This window comes from Leucopleurus acutus (genome assembly GCF_964270905.1).
Source record: "Leucopleurus acutus genome assembly, chromosome: 6".
Taxonomy (NCBI): domain Eukaryota; kingdom Metazoa; phylum Chordata; class Mammalia; order Artiodactyla; family Delphinidae; genus Leucopleurus; species Leucopleurus acutus.
Genome location: NC_139149.1, coordinates 58320136 through 58340120, shown reverse-complemented (window position 1 = coordinate 58340120; position 19985 = coordinate 58320136). Strand labels below are relative to the sequence as shown.

At 36.9% G+C, this 19985-nt stretch overlaps 1 protein-coding gene and 1 pseudogene across 2 annotated transcripts in view; one reads left to right on the top strand and one right to left on the bottom strand.

Moving 5' to 3' along the window:
- The window catches only part of SLC25A12 (solute carrier family 25 member 12), a gene marked incomplete at its 3' end in the record, with an annotated part of 89414 nt that overhangs the window by 52590 nt on the left and 16839 nt on the right, over positions 1–19985 (top strand). Inside the window, exons 10-13 of the mRNA XM_082840955.1 lie at positions 9638–9719; positions 11004–11162; positions 14441–14493; positions 14740–14820. Coding sequence (XP_082697081.1) covers positions 9638–9719; positions 11004–11162; positions 14441–14493; positions 14740–14820 — 375 coding nt within the window. The remainder of the gene's footprint in view (positions 1–9637; positions 9720–11003; positions 11163–14440; positions 14494–14739; positions 14821–19985) is intronic.
- Positions 5894–6172, bottom strand: LOC309962879 (small nuclear ribonucleoprotein E-like; annotated as a pseudogene). The gene has a single exon. The product of its transcript is annotated as a small nuclear ribonucleoprotein E-like (transcript).

Genomic DNA, 19985 nt, shown 5'->3' with positions numbered 1-19985 from the left:
ATTTATAAAAATTTATTCTTGAAGTTTGAAAAATTGCATTTCAAAAGGAGATACTTTTTAGTGTTACAGGTCTATTAATAGAGCTTTCCTTGGGGGTGTCTTTAATATTTGTAACTGGGGAATATCTCATTTAGCTTATTAAAAACAATGTGATGAATTTAAAAAACCCACCCATTTCCTCCTTTCTAAGCCTTTCTGCCACTCTTTTTTGTTTTACCTGCCTTTCTTGCCCCTAGCGATTTTCCTGGAGGCCATAAATGAAAGTTACTTTTGTAATCTTTGGCGCCCTAAGTCTGCGTCGCTCATATTTCTGATTCCTTAGGAAGGTGATGTAATTCTGATACTGTTGGAAATTGTTTTGAAGACAGATTCGAAGATGATTTGCCTTCAGTGGCAGCACGGGTGCTTTTTATGCTGGCATGGATGGCCTCAAAGCTCTTGTCAGATACTTAGAAAATGGGCAGTGATAAAAACCACTACTAACTCTTCTTACCCTTTGTTTCTGATTGGCATCCAGGATGGTGGTAGAGTGCCTTCTCTGCCTTTTCTCTAACAGTAGGATGGCACAGGGATCTGCAGTCTCCAGAGAGCATGTAGAGATCCTGGGTGTTCTTACATTGGTCTCAAAGGAGGAAGGTCAGAGACTGTATTATTTTTCCTTTCACATATCAGCTAGATTGGGTAGTCTTATTGCTGAGGGTTAGGAATAGAGAAATAAAATGAAGATTTTAAATCTGTTTTTTCCCTGTAAATTAGGGTAAAAACAATACCTGGGAAAATAAAACTCAAGTCATAAATAATCTTTAGAATTTCATAGAAATAGATTTATGAAGATTATTTGAGAGGGATTCAAGTTAATATCCCCAGTTATATCCATTGTAATTCTGACCTTTACTGTCCTTGGCATCTGGTACAAGTTTCTGTGGGCCTCACTTTCTCATTTAGTAAAATTAGTACCTGCAGATATTTCTAAGAATCCTTTAAGTTCTTGCATTCTGTAAAAGTTATGTGAATCAATAGATTTTTTTTTCTTTTTCAAAAATTTTAGTGTATCTTCCTTTTTCCTTGTAGCATTAAAAGCTATGTAAGGAATATAGCCTAGGACCCAAGTAGAATAATATAAAAATATGCCTAAGTTATTATAGCAAACAAAGTAATAAACTTTCTGCAGTTTTCAATCTAGAAACAGGTTTTTTCAGTTAACGTATTTTAGATTTATGAGGCATTCTAAGGCAGCCATATAGACTTCAATTTTAGTGACTGACTTGTCTTTTAAAATTCTCTAAGCCACAGAATTACATTAGTGCTAACCATAACTGTTTCCATGTCACTTTCAGAAGACATTTTTGATTCTCTTATTTTTTCTATACTACCAAATATGAATACATGATTATTTACATTTTGTATGTAGAGTGTTCCTCTATAGGAATTTACTTGAAACTTAGATAAAAAATAGGAAGGGGCTTCCCTGGTGGCATAGTGGTTGGGAGTCCGCCTGCCGAGTCAGGGGACACGGGTCCAGGAAGATCCCACATGCCACGGAGCGGCTGGGCCTGTGAGCCATGGTCGCTGGGCCTGCGCGTCCGGAGCCTGTGCTCCGCAACGGGAGAGGCCACGACAGTGAGAGGCCCGTGTACCGCAAAAAAAAACCCAAAAACAACAACAACAAAAAAAAAATAGGAAGGAAGGCATGTTTTGTTGTTATCTCAATCTATGAAAGTTGTTATGAAAGCACATATGCATGATGGAGAATCTGAGAGTTCAGAAATAGAAGTTATGAGAGAGGCAGAGGTTAAGAACTTGGGGACTGATTATGTAACATCTTTCCTTTCTCAGTTTCCTCATTTATTAAGAAGAGACAGTAGTATCCATCTCATAGGGTTATTGTGAGAATTACATGAGCTAATGCACTTACACCTAGTAAGCATGCAATAAATGTTAACTGCTATTACAGTTGTTGTTATTGTTGTTAAATACGAGAAAGCTATCCGAGCAAACTACAAGTTGGGCTCAAATATAGACATGACACAACTCCTTCATCCACCTTCATCCACTTTCCTTAGGTGGAAGGGGATGGGAAGTGAGGAAGAATTATATCTTTGTATTTTCTTCTTTATTGCCTGAAATGTTTTGCTTTTAAAATTTTTGTGCTGGCTGAAATTCTACGTTGTATTTTTTTTAAATTATGACTGATATATATCATATAGAAAAAAAATTCTCACCCCATACCATACACAAAAGTACGTTCCAGTTGGGATGTTCTAAACTTGAGAGCTTAGAGAAGATAACATAGGAGATTATATTCATAATCGAGAGATAAGCAAAGATTTCACAAACAGGGCACAAAATACCTGTCATAAAGAAAACGATTAATAACTTGAACTTCATTAAATTTAAGAACCTTTGTTCATTAAAACATATCACTGAAAGGGTGAAAAGACAGGCTACACAAAAGGGAAAGATAGACGATATCCAAATGGGGAAGGGAAGAGGAGGGGAGGGGAGGGGATGGGAAGTTAGTTCAGCATCATTAGTAAACAGAAAAAAAATACACATTAAAACTACAATTAGATGCTGTTTTATACTATCCAGATTGGCCGATATTATACTCTGACAATGGCAAGTGTTGTTTAGGAGGTGGAGGAATGGGAACTGTCAGAAACTTCTGGCATCACAACTTTGGAAACTATTTGGGAATATCAGCTACAATTGAAGAGACATATATCCTGTGACCTGACAGTTCCTCTCCCAGGTGTAGTCCCTAACAGGAATAAGTACATATGTTGATTAAAAGGAACATGCAACAATGTATATAGCAGCATTATTTGCAGTAAGTGTCCATAGTAGAATGGGTAAATATGTTGTGGTTTAGAGATGACCAGTGAGAAAATTGGAAATTTTTGATTGGGTAAAATGGGTTAAATAAAAGGAGGTGGGTTGCAGAGAGAAGAGGATGTGACATTTTTGAAGCATGAAGTGCTTTGGAGGTTAAAGACCAATTCTATCTAGCCCAATGTGAGAATGGGTAGGCAACTTCTTTTTTTTTTTCTTTACTGTATACCACGTAATTGCTTTTTCAACTATATGGGGTAAATTATCTATGATGGACCTGCTTGGGCATATAAATACTTTTTTTTTAAAGTTTTGTTTCTATGGGAAATTACATTCAAGCTACAGACCGCTCACACAAAGAACTTTTGCAATATAAGCTGGCTTGGGTTCTATCAGAACATTATTAGAATGATTTTTCTCTCTGTTTTCTATATAGCATTTCTTAGACAAATAGGAGTTTGTCTCTTTGTGTGCTTTGCATTCTAATGGACCTTCTTGAGAACTTTGTTTTCATGAGTAAAGAGAAAGCGTTACAATCCACTTACTCTTTTCTTTTTTTTGGAACTTTTAACCTCTGTCATCTGCAATAGTTTTACCATAAATGGAAATCTGTTCTCAAAAAGGAGGAGATTGGGTTTCTATACTAGTTTTATTTATGTATTTATTAGCCATTTACCTCATTTAAAGTATTAGAATTAAAGACTTATTACAGTCTCTAACACAATTTAACCTCACCTCTCACTGAGAAAAAAGTATATATCGTCACAGCTTTGGGTTTTTTTTTTTTTTTGGATATTTATAATTTTATTTTATTTATTTATTTATTTTTAACATCTTTATTGGGGTATAATTGCTTTACAATGGTGTGTTAGTTTCTGTTTTATAACAAAGTGAATCAGTCATACATAAACATATGTTCCCATATGTCTTCCCTCTTGAGTCTCCCTCCCTCCCACCCTCCCTATCCCACCCCTCCAGGCTGTCACAAAGCACCGAGCCAATATCCCTGTGCCATGCGGCTGCTTCCCGCTAGCTATCTACCTTACTACGTTTGTTAGTGTGTATATGCCCATGACTCTCTCTCACCCTGTCACAGCTCACCCTTCCCCCTCCCCATAACCTCAAGTCCGTTCTCTAGGAGGTCTGCGTCTTTATTCCTGCTTTACCCCTAGGTTCTTCATGACATTTTTTTTCTTAAATTCCATATATATGTGTTAGCATACGGTATTTGTCTTTTTCTTTCTGACTTACTTCACTCTGTATGACAGACTCTAGGTCTATCCACCTCATTACAAATAGCTCAATTTCGTTTCTTTTTATGGCTGAGTAATATTCCATTGTATATATGTGCCACATCTTCTTTATCCATTCATCCGATGATGGGCACTTAGGTTGTTTCCATCTCCGGGCTATTGTAAATAGAGCTGCAATGAACAGCTTTGGGTTTTAATCTTGTTTTATGAGGCCAAGAGTATGGAATTCAAATTCAGGCATACTAAATTCATAGATGTGATTTGCAGACAAAAGAATTTTATTTTCCCTAAGCTTATTTTGCTGTTACAGTCATACATTTTAGTTGGTGTAAAGTCTAGCCTTCCCCTCTCCCGCCACAACCCATGCTCAGTGTAAAAGACTTCAGCTTTTCCTTCCTTTCCTTCTGTCCGTCAATAGTGTGCCATTTGGAAGAGGGAGTTCTCATCATTGGGTTGGCATACTCCATGAAGCGGCTTGGTTTGGGCAGGGTGCCTGACTTGTTAACTGACATGATCTTGCCTTATCTAATTCTCATTTATAGGATAAGGTACATTTAACAACAAAGTACAAGAACTTTCTCCTCTCTCAATGAGCTGTCGAGCCATTTCCTCATTTCCTATCATACACACACGCTTAGGCAGCAGGTGTAAAATCATTTAAGATTTTCAACTCTTATTTTGCTTTGAAAAACACTTAATTAATCTTGTTAAATATCACCATGATCATAATCATAACCTTAAGGAAAAGAGTGCCTTTTCCTTTGGCCCATTTGCTCACGGTAGGTGATCTTCTTAGTGCTGAGATTTTCTTTCAGCCTAAATGCTAAAAAATTCAGTACACAGTCATTAATAGAGATGACAGCTACAGTAGCATTCTACTTATGAATATTCATGAAATGAAATCCATAGCATTAATTATATTAATTTACATACCTGAATATAAGTGAACCATAAGTTATAGTGATAGCTAAGCCTAAAAAAAAAACTCCTTAGTAACTGTATATTGTATGTTTTTTAAAAAATAGGATGCAATTTAATAAGGGCAGAGGTGGCATTTTCAAAAGGCATTTGGGTATTTATAGTTAGAGATGTTTTTAGCTAAGAATTAAAGACAGTATAATCCTACAGTTTTCACAGGATTTTTTAGGGCTTATAAACATTCTTTAAAGGAAGAGCATATAAAGAAAATATATGTGCTTGAACACAGGAGAAAGCTTTTGTATGAATAAGAGAATTAGTGGTTACTTGATTCTTTCTTTAATTGAGGTATAGGTGATTTACAATATTACGTTAATTTCAGGTGTATAACATAGTGATTCAGTATTTTTATAGACTATACTCCATTTAATGTTATAAAATAATGACTATATTTCCCTGAGCTGTACAATATATCCTTGTTGCTTATTTATTTTATACATAGTAGCTTGTGTCTCTTACTCACTTACCCTCCCTTTGTTTTTAGTTTTTTAAAAAATTTCATTGATGTGTAGTTGATTTACAACGTTGTGTTTAATTTCTGCTGTACAGCAAAGTGACTGTTATACATATATATATTCTTTCTCATATTCTTTTCCATTATGGTTTATCACAGGATATTGAATATAGTTCCTTGTGCTATACAGTAGGACCTTGTTGTTTATCCATTTTTTTAAAAATAAAAACAATCCCACAGCATTTATTGTCATCTGGTAATAACATAAAGGTGAGCAAAACAATATGAATAAATGCTTTAGAGTTACACTTCTAACAAAGGACACCTAAACAAACTGCATTGCCTTCTCAACAATTTCTCACTTCATTGATCATTTCTAGTTGGAGACACTTTGGAGCAGAATAATGTTATCTCCTTTTAGCATGATCCGACCCAGTTGTTTTCTTGACTTTGGTTTAGAATGAATCTCTTCTGCATCATCTAATACGAACTTCATATACTCATCAAAACCAGTGATACAGCCCTGTGTCCGCATATTCACTTGCTCATAAAGCCACACCTGAATCCGAGATATATTTTGCAAGTATCAGAAGATGAGATTGATGGGCTGCACCATCACCTTTTGCACCTTCTGGCCCTGGCCCCAGTACGCCATGGTGGAAGCTCACAAAGACCACACTATCCCACACACTCTATCCATCTGATATATAATAGTTTACATCCACTAATCCTAAACTCCCAGTTGTCCCCCCCTCCCCACCCCCTGGCCCCCTTGGCAACCACAAGTCTGTTCTCTGTATCTGTGAGTCTGTTTTTGTTTTGTAGATAATGTTCATTTGTGTCGGGGTTTTTTGTTTGTTTGTTTGGTTGTTTTTTTTTGCTGTGCCGCACGGTGTGCAGAATCTTATTTTCCTGACCAGTGATCAAACCTGTGCCCCCTGCAGTGGAAGCATGGAGTCTTAACCACTGGACCACCAGGGAAGGCCCTGTGTTGTATTTTGGATTCCACATATCAGTGATATCATATGGCCCATACCCTTATCTTGCCCCTCCCCAGTACTTGATTCATATTTGGGACCATAGCTCTTTTTAGTCAGTGAGTTTTAAATTTAACATATTCTTTTGAAAGGAGTCATGATTGAAAATAATTCATAATCTACGAGAATGGATTTATTTTCACCCAGTTTTGTGACTGAGAAACTTTGATTTCGGAAAAAAAGTTTTATGTGTGCATTTTTAGAAGTTAAAAACATATATGCTATATAGGTAGTATAACAGCCACATTGGTTATAAAAGATTTTAAAATCTAAGCCAATACGCCATAACTTGAATTTCTTTAAAATGTGTGATGTTGAACATCATCTTTACCTCAGAGATACAGATTGCGTTTGTTTTCAACTGGATTGTCTTTGAAACAGAGTATCAGAATTAACTCATTACCCGCGTTGTGTTCAATCAATATTTGAAAAACTAACTGAAGCATATTCAGTTAATATAATATTTTAAAGTGATACCGAGAAGGGTTTTGCATTAATAAATGCAAAATTAAATTTTAAAAAATCATTTTATTTCATCTCATTTTATAATTTCTATGTTTAGATGTATATTATATGTAATTTAATAATATATATTAGATTTTTATGTATATAATTAGTACAGTAAAACATGCATATAATTTATAAATGAAATCATATATTGGAGTTAAGTGCTTACAATCTTTGCCTGGCACGAGTGTTCAGTTACAATGGAGAATGCAGTGGAGTGACAGGGGCCGTTGCTCTGCTTATTCCCTATTTCACAGTGAGACCTTTGGCAAGTCGCCTGTCCTGTCCATAGTGTGGCCATCTTACCTTTGTATGTATAGTGGACTGACTGGCAAAATAGTACAGTGTGGTCTCACTGTGGTTAGAAATTGCTGAGAGTAAAGCATCCTTCTATGGTCTCACAAGGGAATTTATTTACAGAAGATTGAAAAACACTGGACCCCTGAGGGCTGCATCAGGGCAACAGTCCTGAGTGCTTGGTCAAGTACTTCCACCTTTTGGGGGACAACAAATCTCTAAACAGTCTAAAGTTAGTATTATTATCATAGTAATAAATGGAATAAAAAATATCTTTGTGGACGGCATATTTTTTGCTGTTCTGTGAATGAGTCAAAATTAGGCTTATACTCAAGGTTTTGTTAAAATATTCTACTCTTTCCCTTATTAAATTTCAAATAAAATGTCAATATTAAATTGTTAATTGCTCACTTTTGTTACAGCATGTAGATCAAACGTAATGGATGGCCATGCAGTTGCATGGGCTAACTTGCTAGGAAAAAAATGTATTCCCTACAAAATCATGATTATGTCTTTGTGCAGTTTTTTTTATGATGGTTTCTTCCATGTATTACATTCAGTTTTGGATGTAATAGATGTATGCTTTCACCTAATTTCATCATAGTAAAGTTGGTATATTGGGACAGTTGACATTTATAAAATATGTAGTGATTTTGTTTGAAGTAATGGTGTTTGACTAATTGCCAGATTTTCCAAGGGTTTCTTATTGACTTTTCATCAAACATTACTTATTTTCCTTCACTATAGAATATATTGAACCACAACACTATGACAAGCATAATGAGCTTTTAAAGATCTCTGCCTACAGAGATCACAATCAAACGTTAAATATTTAGATATCAGATGCTTTTGTTCAAACAGAAATGATACTTACTGTGGTGCAAAATTTACAAAACAAGAAGACAGATAAAACCTTTCTGTAGGCTGCTTCCCAAATTGTTTATAAATATCTGGTTTTGCCATATTTAGCTTCCTTAATTGAACTTTGAAGAGATTGTACAAATGAAAGCAAATGAGAGTAGACTAGCTTACTTTTTTCTTTCTTTAGATTTTAGGCAAGGAGTCCCTCTCCATTAAATTATTCTAAATTATTCTAGTGAGAGTATCTAAACATTTTTATTATGCTGTGTTTTGAAAGCTCATTCAAGTTGTTATTTTTCAAGTTTTCTTATGATAAAGCAGTATTTTATTCCTTTATTTCAGACTGTTTATACACATAACTGTTATTTTCATAATGAAAATATTAAAGAACAAGACTGACACACTAATATAGACAAATTATTTCAAGTCCTTTATGCTTTGGGGTACCAATGAAATAACATTCTGAACCACAATAGGTTTTTCCCATTAGCTTTATTTTCAACATAGATTTTATGTTAGAACTACAAACATGGCTAGGACAGTGGTTCTCAACCTAACTACACAGCAGAATGATTTGAAGCCTTTTAAAAATTTATAAACCCCAGGCCTCAGGGATATATATTTTAAGGTCCCTCAGGTGTTTTCTTTGCGTAGGCAGAGTTGAGGAATACATAGGTCTAGAAGAGCAAATGCTCGGTAGCATAGGTGAGAAATACTATACTTATCTATTGATAACCTCAGTGGTTGAGCTTCAAAGCCTCAAATAAAGGGGCAAAGGCTCTGAACCCTTGAAATAGCAGCTATTAAAGTTTTTCACTTTAGCCCAAAAGAGAAGTCCTTGACCTTGCTTTACATATAATCCTAACAATTCTAGTTATGTGATTTCTCCAGCCCTGACAGATGAGAAGCGGCAAAATCAAACTAGGAGGCTGTTGGTAAAAGAAGTAAGAGTTGTCAAGCGTGGGAAGATAGCACAAACAGCTGCGTTAGATCTCGATGCAGAAATTGATGGACGCATGAATATGTTGACCTTCAGTCATCATAGGCGGAAAATTATGATGAATATTATCTGATTTAGGAATCGCGGTAGTTTCTATACATTTTAGAAAGATTTTAAAATTCTAAGTTGGTTAAAGTAAAGAAGGGGGAAATGATTTTAAACCTGAAATATTTACTTACCTGAAAGATTCACTTCTGTAGAATGATAGTGTATTCCCCAGTAGTAGCAGCTAAATGAGGCGTTAATAGGCTCGTGCAAATGGGGGGAAAAAGCTACTGTGTCTGTTTGGCCAGATATGGGTTTTAAATGCTAATAATAGGAGTATCTATTTCAAAATCTTAACACAGCCAAATTATAGCTTTTTTCATTCGCCGTATGCTTTTCCAAAATTTTTCACATGTTTTCTTCTTCCCCACAGCAATCTCACAGTTTAGGCAGGCCTGTCTGGCTCCAGATTGCCGAGTCTGCTTACAGATTCACTCTGGGCTCAGTTGCTGGAGGTGAGTGACATGTCTATGTGCTGTTTCAAGCTTGCGTTCATGTAATATTATCTCACTAGACCGGGACAGATCAGCAAAGGTTCAGTTCATTGTTCCCAAGGGTCACGACTGCAGGGCTTTCTGAAGTATTCTTTATTTTTACCTACGATCAGAGGACTTGTCATAGCACAGCCATGGCCCCTCTGGCTCCAGTCTGTCTTCAAGACAAAACCTCTGTAATCATGTGAAAGTCTTGGATGCGTGCTGCACTCCCCTTAATTATACTGGTTAAAGCCAGTACGAAGAAATGGAGAATAAGACTGTGTTTCTGGTGTTAGGAGTGAGGGCAGGTAAGAGATCAAGATTTGGGGTACAAATTCCAGAACCTTATGAAATAAAACAACCTCTCACAGTGATTCGCTTTTGCTTTTCTGCTTGTTTCCCCCCCCTCACCTCATCTTTTACTGGCTGAAGAATATCTAGACTTGAAGGTTATTTGTTAAAATGAACCTCTCTTCCCTGCTCCTGGGCAAAATTTGAGAGGCTTTTTTTGCTTAAATCTCTCCACAGAAAATGTATAAAATCTGAAGTTGCTTTATTGAGAAGAACCTAGTAGTGTGATTAAAATACTTATGATTTTTCAAAAGAAGTCGAAACTGATGAAACTATTATTTTTTTCTTTTCAATCTGTTTTAGAAGTTGCAAAGCATGTTTTGGTTTTCAACAGTTGAAAAATATAATACTCTAATTCATGTTATAAATTTTTCAGTCCCTGAGAAGTTCTAAAGCCCGGGCTTTTTATTTTTATAAACCGAATGCTGTGAGTAGGGGGAGGGTCATGTTGAGATTTGGTTCCAATATTATAGTTGTAACTAAGGTTAATTTACCAAAATGCTGTAGTAAACTAAATTTTAAAATTGCAGCCACCTATGTGTAGATATATAGTTATTTTAAGAGGTAACTGGTATAATATGTAGGCATTTAATGGAAAATACAAAGAAATATGTTATATATAAGAGTTTAATGTTGTTAAAGGAAATTGAGTGTTGATTATCTAATGTTGGAGATGACTTGAAAATCCATTACAGTTGTTCTCGGAAGCAGCTGTATTTATGGATCCCAGTGGTTGCTAGCCTGTGATCCTTCAGCTGTGTATGGAAGAAGGGAAAATTACGTAAAATCTCTTTGGCGAGGATATATACTGTGTTCTGTTTTCTAGTCCTTTGATTAAGAGATTTGTTGTCCTTACAGATTCTCCGTTTAATTGTGCTCTCTTTTAAGCCTAACAATTGTTTTCGTTTGTAGCTGTGGGAGCCACTGCGGTGTACCCTATAGACCTGGTGAAGACCCGCATGCAGAATCAGCGTGGCACCGGCTCTGTTGTCGGGGAGCTGATGTACAAAAACAGCTTTGACTGTTTTAAGAAAGTCTTGCGTTATGAGGGCTTCTTTGGACTCTACCGGGGTGAGCAAGCAGATCTCAGCTGCTGAAGTTAGTGAGTTTATCTCACCAGCAGCAGGTTTCAGACTCACTGATTGTGAAAATCAGTGCATAGCCTTTTCAGTCAGACTAGGGCTGTTTCTCTCTTTTTATTTCCTCCCTGCTCATTTCCCTTTTTACATTCTTGCTGGTAACTAGCAATATTAGTCTGCAGACAAGGTCTTTATTTCTTCTTCCTGCAATCTAAAGCCTGTGTTTTCCCCAGCATGGGTCTATGGTGGTCACCATGCTCTTACAAACTAAGGCACATGTCTGCAGGTGGAATACAAGGATGACAGCTAAGAAATAGAGAGCTTCTTTTCTCAAAGAATTAGAGAGGAAAAATATATCTCTCCTCTGTGAAATAGAAACCAGGCTGCCACTTGAAGGTGAGTTTACACTCTATCTGTTTGTTTCACCTGAAAGAAATATTGCACATTTTTGTCTCTTCCAGGGAGACCAGTGAGTCATCTGAAGGTTAAAAAAAAAAGAAAGAAAGAAAGAAAGAAAAGAAAACCTTTTTGCTCCAAATCTTATTCTTGCTCCTTTTCTCCCTGTAGTTCAGAGGCACTGAGTGGAAGCAGAGAGATTTTCTTTTGCAGGGAATGTTACCACCAACTCTAAGCTGAGCACACTGCTATCGGCATCAGAGGCAGCAACCCCATGCAGAATTCTCCCCACCCCCATCGGCTTTGTAGGAACTTGTTCTCTTAGGAGAGGGAGACTTTCATGTACATGTTTTCACATTAGAATTTAGGGTTTCCTTTGGGAGGGAGATTAATTTTTTAATCCCTTTGGGCGCCACTTGGAATTCTTTGAAAAACTTTCTACATGCTCAATTCCAGGGCATTTATGTAATTTACTGTACTTGTTTGTTCGCACACACAGTCCCATTAATCCTGAGCTCATTCTGAGCTCTGCTGAACTGTTTGGCTTAGAACCTCTTCCTCGGAAAGAAAAACTGGGCCTGAGCAAAGCTTTATGCTCATGACCAGGAGGAAAAACACTTCTGATTGGCATTATGTGCAGATACTCAAGTGAAAATGTAGTTCTAATATACTTATACTTGAAGGAGAGGGTCATGAGGATGTTCATTTTTGGCATTGTATAGAACAAGAGGAGAGAGTTGTTCTGGAATCAAACTAGGCTCAATACCCTGCTCCTGAGAAAGAATGCGATGAATTTTATTCAGATATGCAGAACTCTAGCCTGTCTGAAATCTAGCTGTACGACATTTACTCCATGGGAAGAGGTGTGCTTTGTTAGAATGCAGATCTGTGCATGTGAGTGCTTGTTTTAGACTGTATTAAACACTGCATATCTAGATTTTATTTAATAGGGAATCTGAGGGTTATGTGGCGCTATGGTGGTTTGCTTCTTTGACATCTCCAGTCTTTCTTTGTTAAGTAAGAATCTTTCTTCCTCTTTGGTATACTTTAAAAGAGAAGGAACCTAGACATACACCTCACAGTTTAGCCTCCTCAATGGATGGATGCTTACAGAAGATTTCATTTGGGAGAGATGTCATGTTAATTAAATGGGTCCAATATAGCAAGTTGGGGGTGGAGGGTGCGGAGGGATCATTAGCTTGATTCAGAATGTGAGCTGATAAAATCAGTCCTTTAAGTGAGAGATTGTAGGAGTCCTGTATCTGAACACTGTGATTGTTGAGATTGTCATATATTGCTTAGAAGTTGTCCATTATTTTGTCAGATGATTGACAAAATTGTTGACAGACTAGCCTAAATTTCTTTATAGGCAACAATGATAAAATGACATAAATCAATACTTTATTAAAATTCCATGAGCCTTATTGAGACAAGTAGTAAAACAAACACACATGCTGACACGGTTGTATGGGAGTCAGCTTAAAAGTAATAGGGCCTGATAATCATGAGAGTTAGAAAGTTAAGACTGCCATCTGCTGATTTATTCTTTTAAATCAGTTTGCTACCCATTAAAGGTGTGTGCAGATTTGTGTTTGTCACTGATAATTCAGTTTGACTGACAGTAGGCTGTATGTACGATTACTTGCTGGCTCTCAACTTGCAGAAAATCACTCAGCAGTATCCTCAAAGTAGGCTTAAGATCAGCAGCAAGCATGCAAACACATACATAACTTCCCCTTGGCTGGGTGATTTAAAGGATATAGTATGTTTATTGTTAGCATCTTTAAAAGATGTATGCAAAAAATGTATTTTAGCGATTTCGATAATCTGTGTGCTTTAGAAAGTTGAGCCCTATGAATAGCTACAGATGTTGAGTTGTTTATATATTTTTTTCTTTTGCAGCCAGCCTGGAAAATTTAACTTTCTAAGAACAATGATTTCCTTTGTTTTAGGAGAAATCTTTTGAAATGTCTTAAGTTTGACATATATTAGCAAATAGGCTAACAATGGGCTGTTTTTGCTTGTAGAAGATACCCATTAAATGTTACTTAAAACTGCATTTTTCTTTGCAGTTTTGGCTTTCTTTTATTTATTTATTTATTTATTTATTTTGGCGGTATACGGGCCTCTCACTGTTGCGGCCTCGCCCTTTGCGGAGCACAGGCTCTGGACGCGCAGGCTCAGCGGCCATGGCTCACGGGCCCAGCCGCTCCGCGGCATATGGGATCTTCCCAGACCAGGGCACGAACCCGTGTCCCCTGCATCAGCAGGCGGACTCCCAACCACTGCGCCACCAGGGAAGCCCTTGGCTTTCTTTTAAATAAATGAGTACTGAATTCTGGGTTTCTGTAAAGAGAAAATGATGGGAGTTGGTTTTCTGTATTAGCCAAGCCACTGTATGCTATTATGCAGGTAGCATCATTTGTGGCAAAATCTGGGTCTACTTAACAGGACGCTTTGCAGAGCTTTTCCAAGCATACAACATTGGCTTCTCTAAAGTGTCTGTGTATGTTAGTATGTTGTTGGTTGTAAAGGGAGGTAATCTGGTTTCCCTGCTATTGGCAGTGTTCTGGGAGTAGACAAGATCCATGGGTTCCATTCTTTCCTCATACTTTTTGGGAGGTGTTAGATAACCAGGCTTTAAAGGAGGCGTGCTTAAGAAAAGGATTTATAGCCTCAAGAAGTATAACATTGTTTTGACATGAATAATTATTATATACATATGCATAGTTTTTAGGATAAGCCACTTTTCCCATTTTAATAAAAACCCTAAAATGTTTGATGGGTAAATAATATGGGGAAAACCACCTTGTTGGGCTTGTGTATTCACGTCTAGTACATCTATACCGCTAACGATTCTCTCTGTTTACCTAGGTCTGATACCACAACTTATAGGGGTTGCTCCAGAAAAGGCCATTAAACTGACAGTAAGTTTCTTTCTCATTGAATTTATGTCCTTTGTTTAGATTATCATTAAGCCAAAAGTGAAAACAGATGCTGGTAAGATTAGCACACTATCAAGGCACTTGTACAATTTTAAACTTATTTGTAGTCATTTGCTAATTTTAAATTTTATATGAGACAAATATTTTGCTGATATGGGAAAACCAGTAACGTACTACTAAAGGTAATGATTGGGAATTCTGGTTAACTGATGTTGTCTTTCTAATTAGGTCAATGATTTTGTCCGGGACAAATTTACCAGGAGAGATGGCTCCATTCCACTTTTAGCAGAAGTCCTTGCTGGAGGTTGTGTAAGTATTAATACTGATGATTTCTCACGGCAAATATGTTCCTTAGGATTTTTGCACACTGGATATACTGTCTGAGTGACATGCCCCCTGAACTCAAGGGACTCTAAGCAGATTTTCTCAGTGATAATAAGGAATCATTTTTTAAATTTCATTGCATAATATCACTGGTTTTGAGGCAGAAAAGAGGTAGTATTTTTGTAGAGGTAGTATTCTTAGAAGCTCCTAAAACATTACCTTCTACACTTTTTAGAGTTCTAATTCTGTTTCTTTTTAAATACCACAGAAAACAGAGTAGTGGGTAGAGTTACCCTATATTTATATTGACTGGAACTTTAAAATAAGTATGAGGTGACTGATTAGTTGGACCCTTGTATTTTAGGTGTAGGATTGAGTAAGCCATTGTGGTATAATTATAATTTTCCTCCTTTTAGGGACCAGAGCAAACAACCATAACTATGTTGAAGCTATTGACAATTCTGAACTTTAAAGAGATTCTGTCTTTAAAGTGTGAGCATGACATTGGATTTAGACCAATTCTCAAATCTAAGTTTTCAGCTCAACTCATCTTATTTGTGGTGTTCCTTTCACATTTGGTAGTACATGATTTTTTTAAAGATTTATTTAGTCCATTTTGTCCCTGAAACCCTTAATGGCTTCCAGTTGACTTGGCTGACAGTCTTGGCTAAACCCTCCTCAGTTGCTTGTGGAACCTGAGGTGATGAGGTCAGTGACCTTTGCAGCTTTTAATTCAGAGAAGATTCCCTGAGGGTCAGAGAGAGAGGGTGCTCTGGATTCTCCTTCATGATATTTGTCAGCCTGGCACATACCTGGGTCCTCATCTTTCTGCAACCAAAGTTCTTATGGAAGAGGTAGCTTGGCGCACTCCCTTTGTGTGAGTGTGCGTGCGTGCACGCGTGTGTACTTACGTGCATTTGCCGCTATACCTGCACACATGCCCAAGTGCATTCTCAGGGAGAAAACTCATGTCTTTGGCTAACTTTTTTCATGTAGGACAAATAATGGACATAGACTAAGACCTTTGCTTAGTTCTTACTGTTGTTTCTCCTCTTTACCCCAATTAGTTGCTGTAAGTGTTTCTCTTCTAATGAAAGAACCATTGCGTATCATAAATATTCTTTTTCTCAGTGGTTTTAGTTTTAATTTGGTTAAGAAATTTCCTAACTCAGCTTTGCTGCAACACTGTGTACATTTGTCAGAAATCTTCCAAGTCATGCTCTCTATGTTCCATGTAACTAATTATTTGTTTCCATTTGTAATATCCAGAGGTTTTTGCCCATGAACCTGACTTGTTCTCTTGTCTGACATGTGACCTAAGTGGTTAAATTATAATCAGGTATTTGGTTCCTTTGTTCTTCCTAGGTATTGACCCTGTTTCTATTTTTGAACTTTGGGAATTTCTCTTGAAGTCTGGGGTGCCTCGAGGGTTGTGCTGACAGTCTGAATCTCTTCCTTAAGAGATTTATTTCTGGACGCTTTGACTCATTTCTGGGCGCTTTGATGGATTGTCTAGCTGGAAATTGACAGTGTGAAAAATAGTCAGGTTGGGCTATAGGAGGATGATTAGGTTGTATGCACTTCTTCACCACAAACACTTTCTGCTTCCCTGTTTCCTCTACATCTCTTCATTTCAGGGAGGAAAGAAAATGTATAATTATTGAGTTTCTACTGATGAATTCGATCACACTACAGTATAAATGACTGTTAAAGCACAATCTGCTACTTCTTCCAAAAGTCTATATATTTCAACAGAGAATAACCTTAAACAAAAAGGACGAGTCTCTGCTGATAGAATATCAGGCACTGTGGAATATAGGAATACTCTTTTTGCTGAATGAAACATGGTAAGCAGCCACCAGATAAACACTAGGAAGAGTGGCTGCCCGTGAGGCTGATCAGGAGAACCCAACCCTCAGGATCCTGGGTACAGGTGGTGATAGAATGTGGAGTGTCCTGTGGGTGTTTGGCCGAATGCTGTCAGTGCCACCAGGTGAGAGGAGTGCAGCTGTTCTTCCAAACATCACTCAATGTTAAAGATGTATTGGGTTGGCCAAAAAGTCCCTTCGGTTTTTAAGTAAAAATAAAAGACACGTTTTTCATTTTCACCAAGAACTTTATTGAACAACGAATTCACCCTTTTGTTCCACTACCTTCTGCCATTTTTCAGGCAACTTCATGGTTTCATCTTCCCAAAACTTTTTATCTTTTTGAGCAAAGAACTGTTCCAGGTGCCTTTTACAGTCTTACAGAGAATTGAAATTTTTTCCATTAAGAGAATTTTATAAAGACCTAAATAAATGGAAATCTGAAGGTGCAATGTCTGGTGAATACGGCAGATGAATCAGAACTTCCTAGCCAAGCTGTACCAGTTCTTGCCTGGTCATCAAAGAAACATATGGTCTTGCGTTATCCTGTTGGAAGATTATGCCTTTTCTGTTGACTAATTCTAGATGCTTTTTGTCGAGTGCTGCTTTCAGTTGGTCTAATTGGGAGCAGTATTTGTTGGAATTAATCATTTGGTTTTCCAGAAGGAGCTCATAATAGAGGACTCCCTTCCAATCCCACCATATACACAACATCACCTTCTTTGGATGAAGACTGGCCTTTGGTGTGACTGGTGGGTTCATTTCGCTTGCCCCACCAACTCTTGCATTCCACATTATTGTATAGTATCCACTTTTCATCACCCATCACAATTTGTGTTAAAAACGAACGTTTTCATTACGTTTAAGTAGAGAACTGCATGCGGAAATAAGGTCAAGAAGGTGTTTTCGCTTAACTTACGTGGAACCCAAACATCAAAGCGATTAACATAACCAAGCTGGTGCAAATGATTTTCAGCGCTTGATTTGGTTATTTTTAGTATGTCAGCTATCTCCTGCATGGCATAACGTTGATTGTTCTCAGTGTCTCGGTTTGATCTCTATCTGCTTCAACTGCTCAACCCGACCATGGAGCATCGTCCAGAGAGAAATCTCCAGCACGAAACTTTGCAAACCACTTTTGACACGTTCAATCAGTCACAGTACCTTCTCCATACACTGCACAAATCTTTTTTTGCATTTCGGTTACGTTTTTACCTTTCTTGAAATAACAAATAAAGCATAATAGGCCGAAAATGTTGCTTTTTTTTCTTCCATCTTCAATATTAAAATGCCTACACAAAAATTCACCAATTTTGACAAGTCTTTTTTTAAATGCATGCTGATATGACAGCTGTCACATACAGTCTAACAAAATTATTTTGAATGAAGTTAAAGGCAACTAAGTGCTACTAGAGCCATCTTACGGAGAAAACTGAACAAACATTTTTGCCAGCCCAATACCTAATGTGTTGACCTAATGCAGATTAATTCAGAAGAAATGGCTCAAACTGAGCAGTTAGTATTGACTTTACAACTTTTTTTTCCATAGCAGAAGAATCAGCTAGGACTAGGGTCTTGAGTTCCCTACATATGGGAGGGAAATTCTACTGCTCTGAAAATGACTGTGCCGTCCTATAGGAAAAATGATGTACACTAACTAGATCATTGAGGTGACCAAGAAATGAAAATATCCAGTCCTTAAGCATTATGTGTTTTTTTGTTGTTTGTTTTATTTTGTGATCTGTTTTTAAAAGTATGTGATATTAGATATATGCAAAAGAGAACACATTATATAAACAAAAAGTTATAATAAAATGAGCATCCATGAGCCTACCACTCAACCTAACTACAGTATTACTATTATCATTGATGCTGGGTTTTGCTTTTACTGTAGCTCTAATCTGCTAGAATGCTAATGAGCATGTAGGGACTTTTCTTACTAGGCTGAACATTTTATAGGCATTCTGTCATTATTATTCCCAATTGGAGTTGAAGAAACTAAAACCTGAGAGACATCTAGCACTTAGTGAATGGCAAAGGTGAGAGTCACACCACTCTTGTCTCCAAATCTCTATTAACTCATATTTGGTATGTTTTCATTCATTCTTTCTTCCATTTATTCATTCTCATCCAACAAGCTGTCAAGGCTGAGAAGGATTTAGAGTTTCTTCCTGTGCAAGGAACTAGACTTAGGAAATGTTTATATCTCATAGAAAAAGGGTAGTTCTGACCATTCTCACCAGATAAAACCTAATCTTATATCTAAACATATTCCACTGTGGTAATTTGAAAGTAGAATTCCTTATCGTGATTTGCTTCATTTCTGCATGTCACCAAAGAAAATACGTGCTTATGATTATAATTCATTGTAATAATAGCTACCGTTTCTTGAGCCTCTTGCACTGGACTGAACACTTTATAGGCATTATCTCATTATTCCCAGCTAGAGTCGAAGAAACTAAAAGCTCAGTGAAATCAAGCACTTAGTAAATGGAAAAATTGAGATTCAAACCACTTCTGTCTCTAATCTATATTCTTTCATACTTGGTTTATGTTTCCATTCGTTCAGTCTTTCATTCATTCTCTCATTCATCGAATGCTTGCTATGTTTCAGGAAAAAATTTTAAAATAACAGCTTTATTGAGATAGAGTTCACATATCATACAATTCCCCACACTTAAAGTGTACAATTCAGCAGTTTTGAGTATATTCACAGAGCTGTGCAACTATCACATTCTCATCCTCATAAGAAACCTAGTACCCTTTAGCTATTGCCTTCCAATTTTCCCGCCCTCTCCCCATCAAGTCTTAGGCTACTACTCGTAAACTTTCTGTCCTTATAGATTCACCATTTCTGGACATTTCATATAAATGGAATCAAACAATATATTGCCTTTTGTGTCTGGCTTCTTTCACTTAGTGTAACGTTTCAAGGTTTATTCATGTTGTAGTATGTATCAGTATTTCAGACCTTTTTTATTGCTGAATAATATTTCATTATACCGATAATACCACATTTTTTTTACCCATTCATCAGTTGTTGAACACGTGGGTTGTTTCCACCTTTTGGCTATTATGAATAATGCTGCTATGAACATTCATGTAAGAAGTTTTGTGGACATATGTTTTCATTTCTCTTGTGTTTATACCTAGGAGTGGAATTGGTGGGTCCTATGGTAACCCTAACTAGTATTTTGAGGAACTGCCAGATTGTTTTCCAAAGTGGCTGCACCATTTTACAATCCTACCAGCAATGTATGGGGGTTCTGATTTCTCCACATT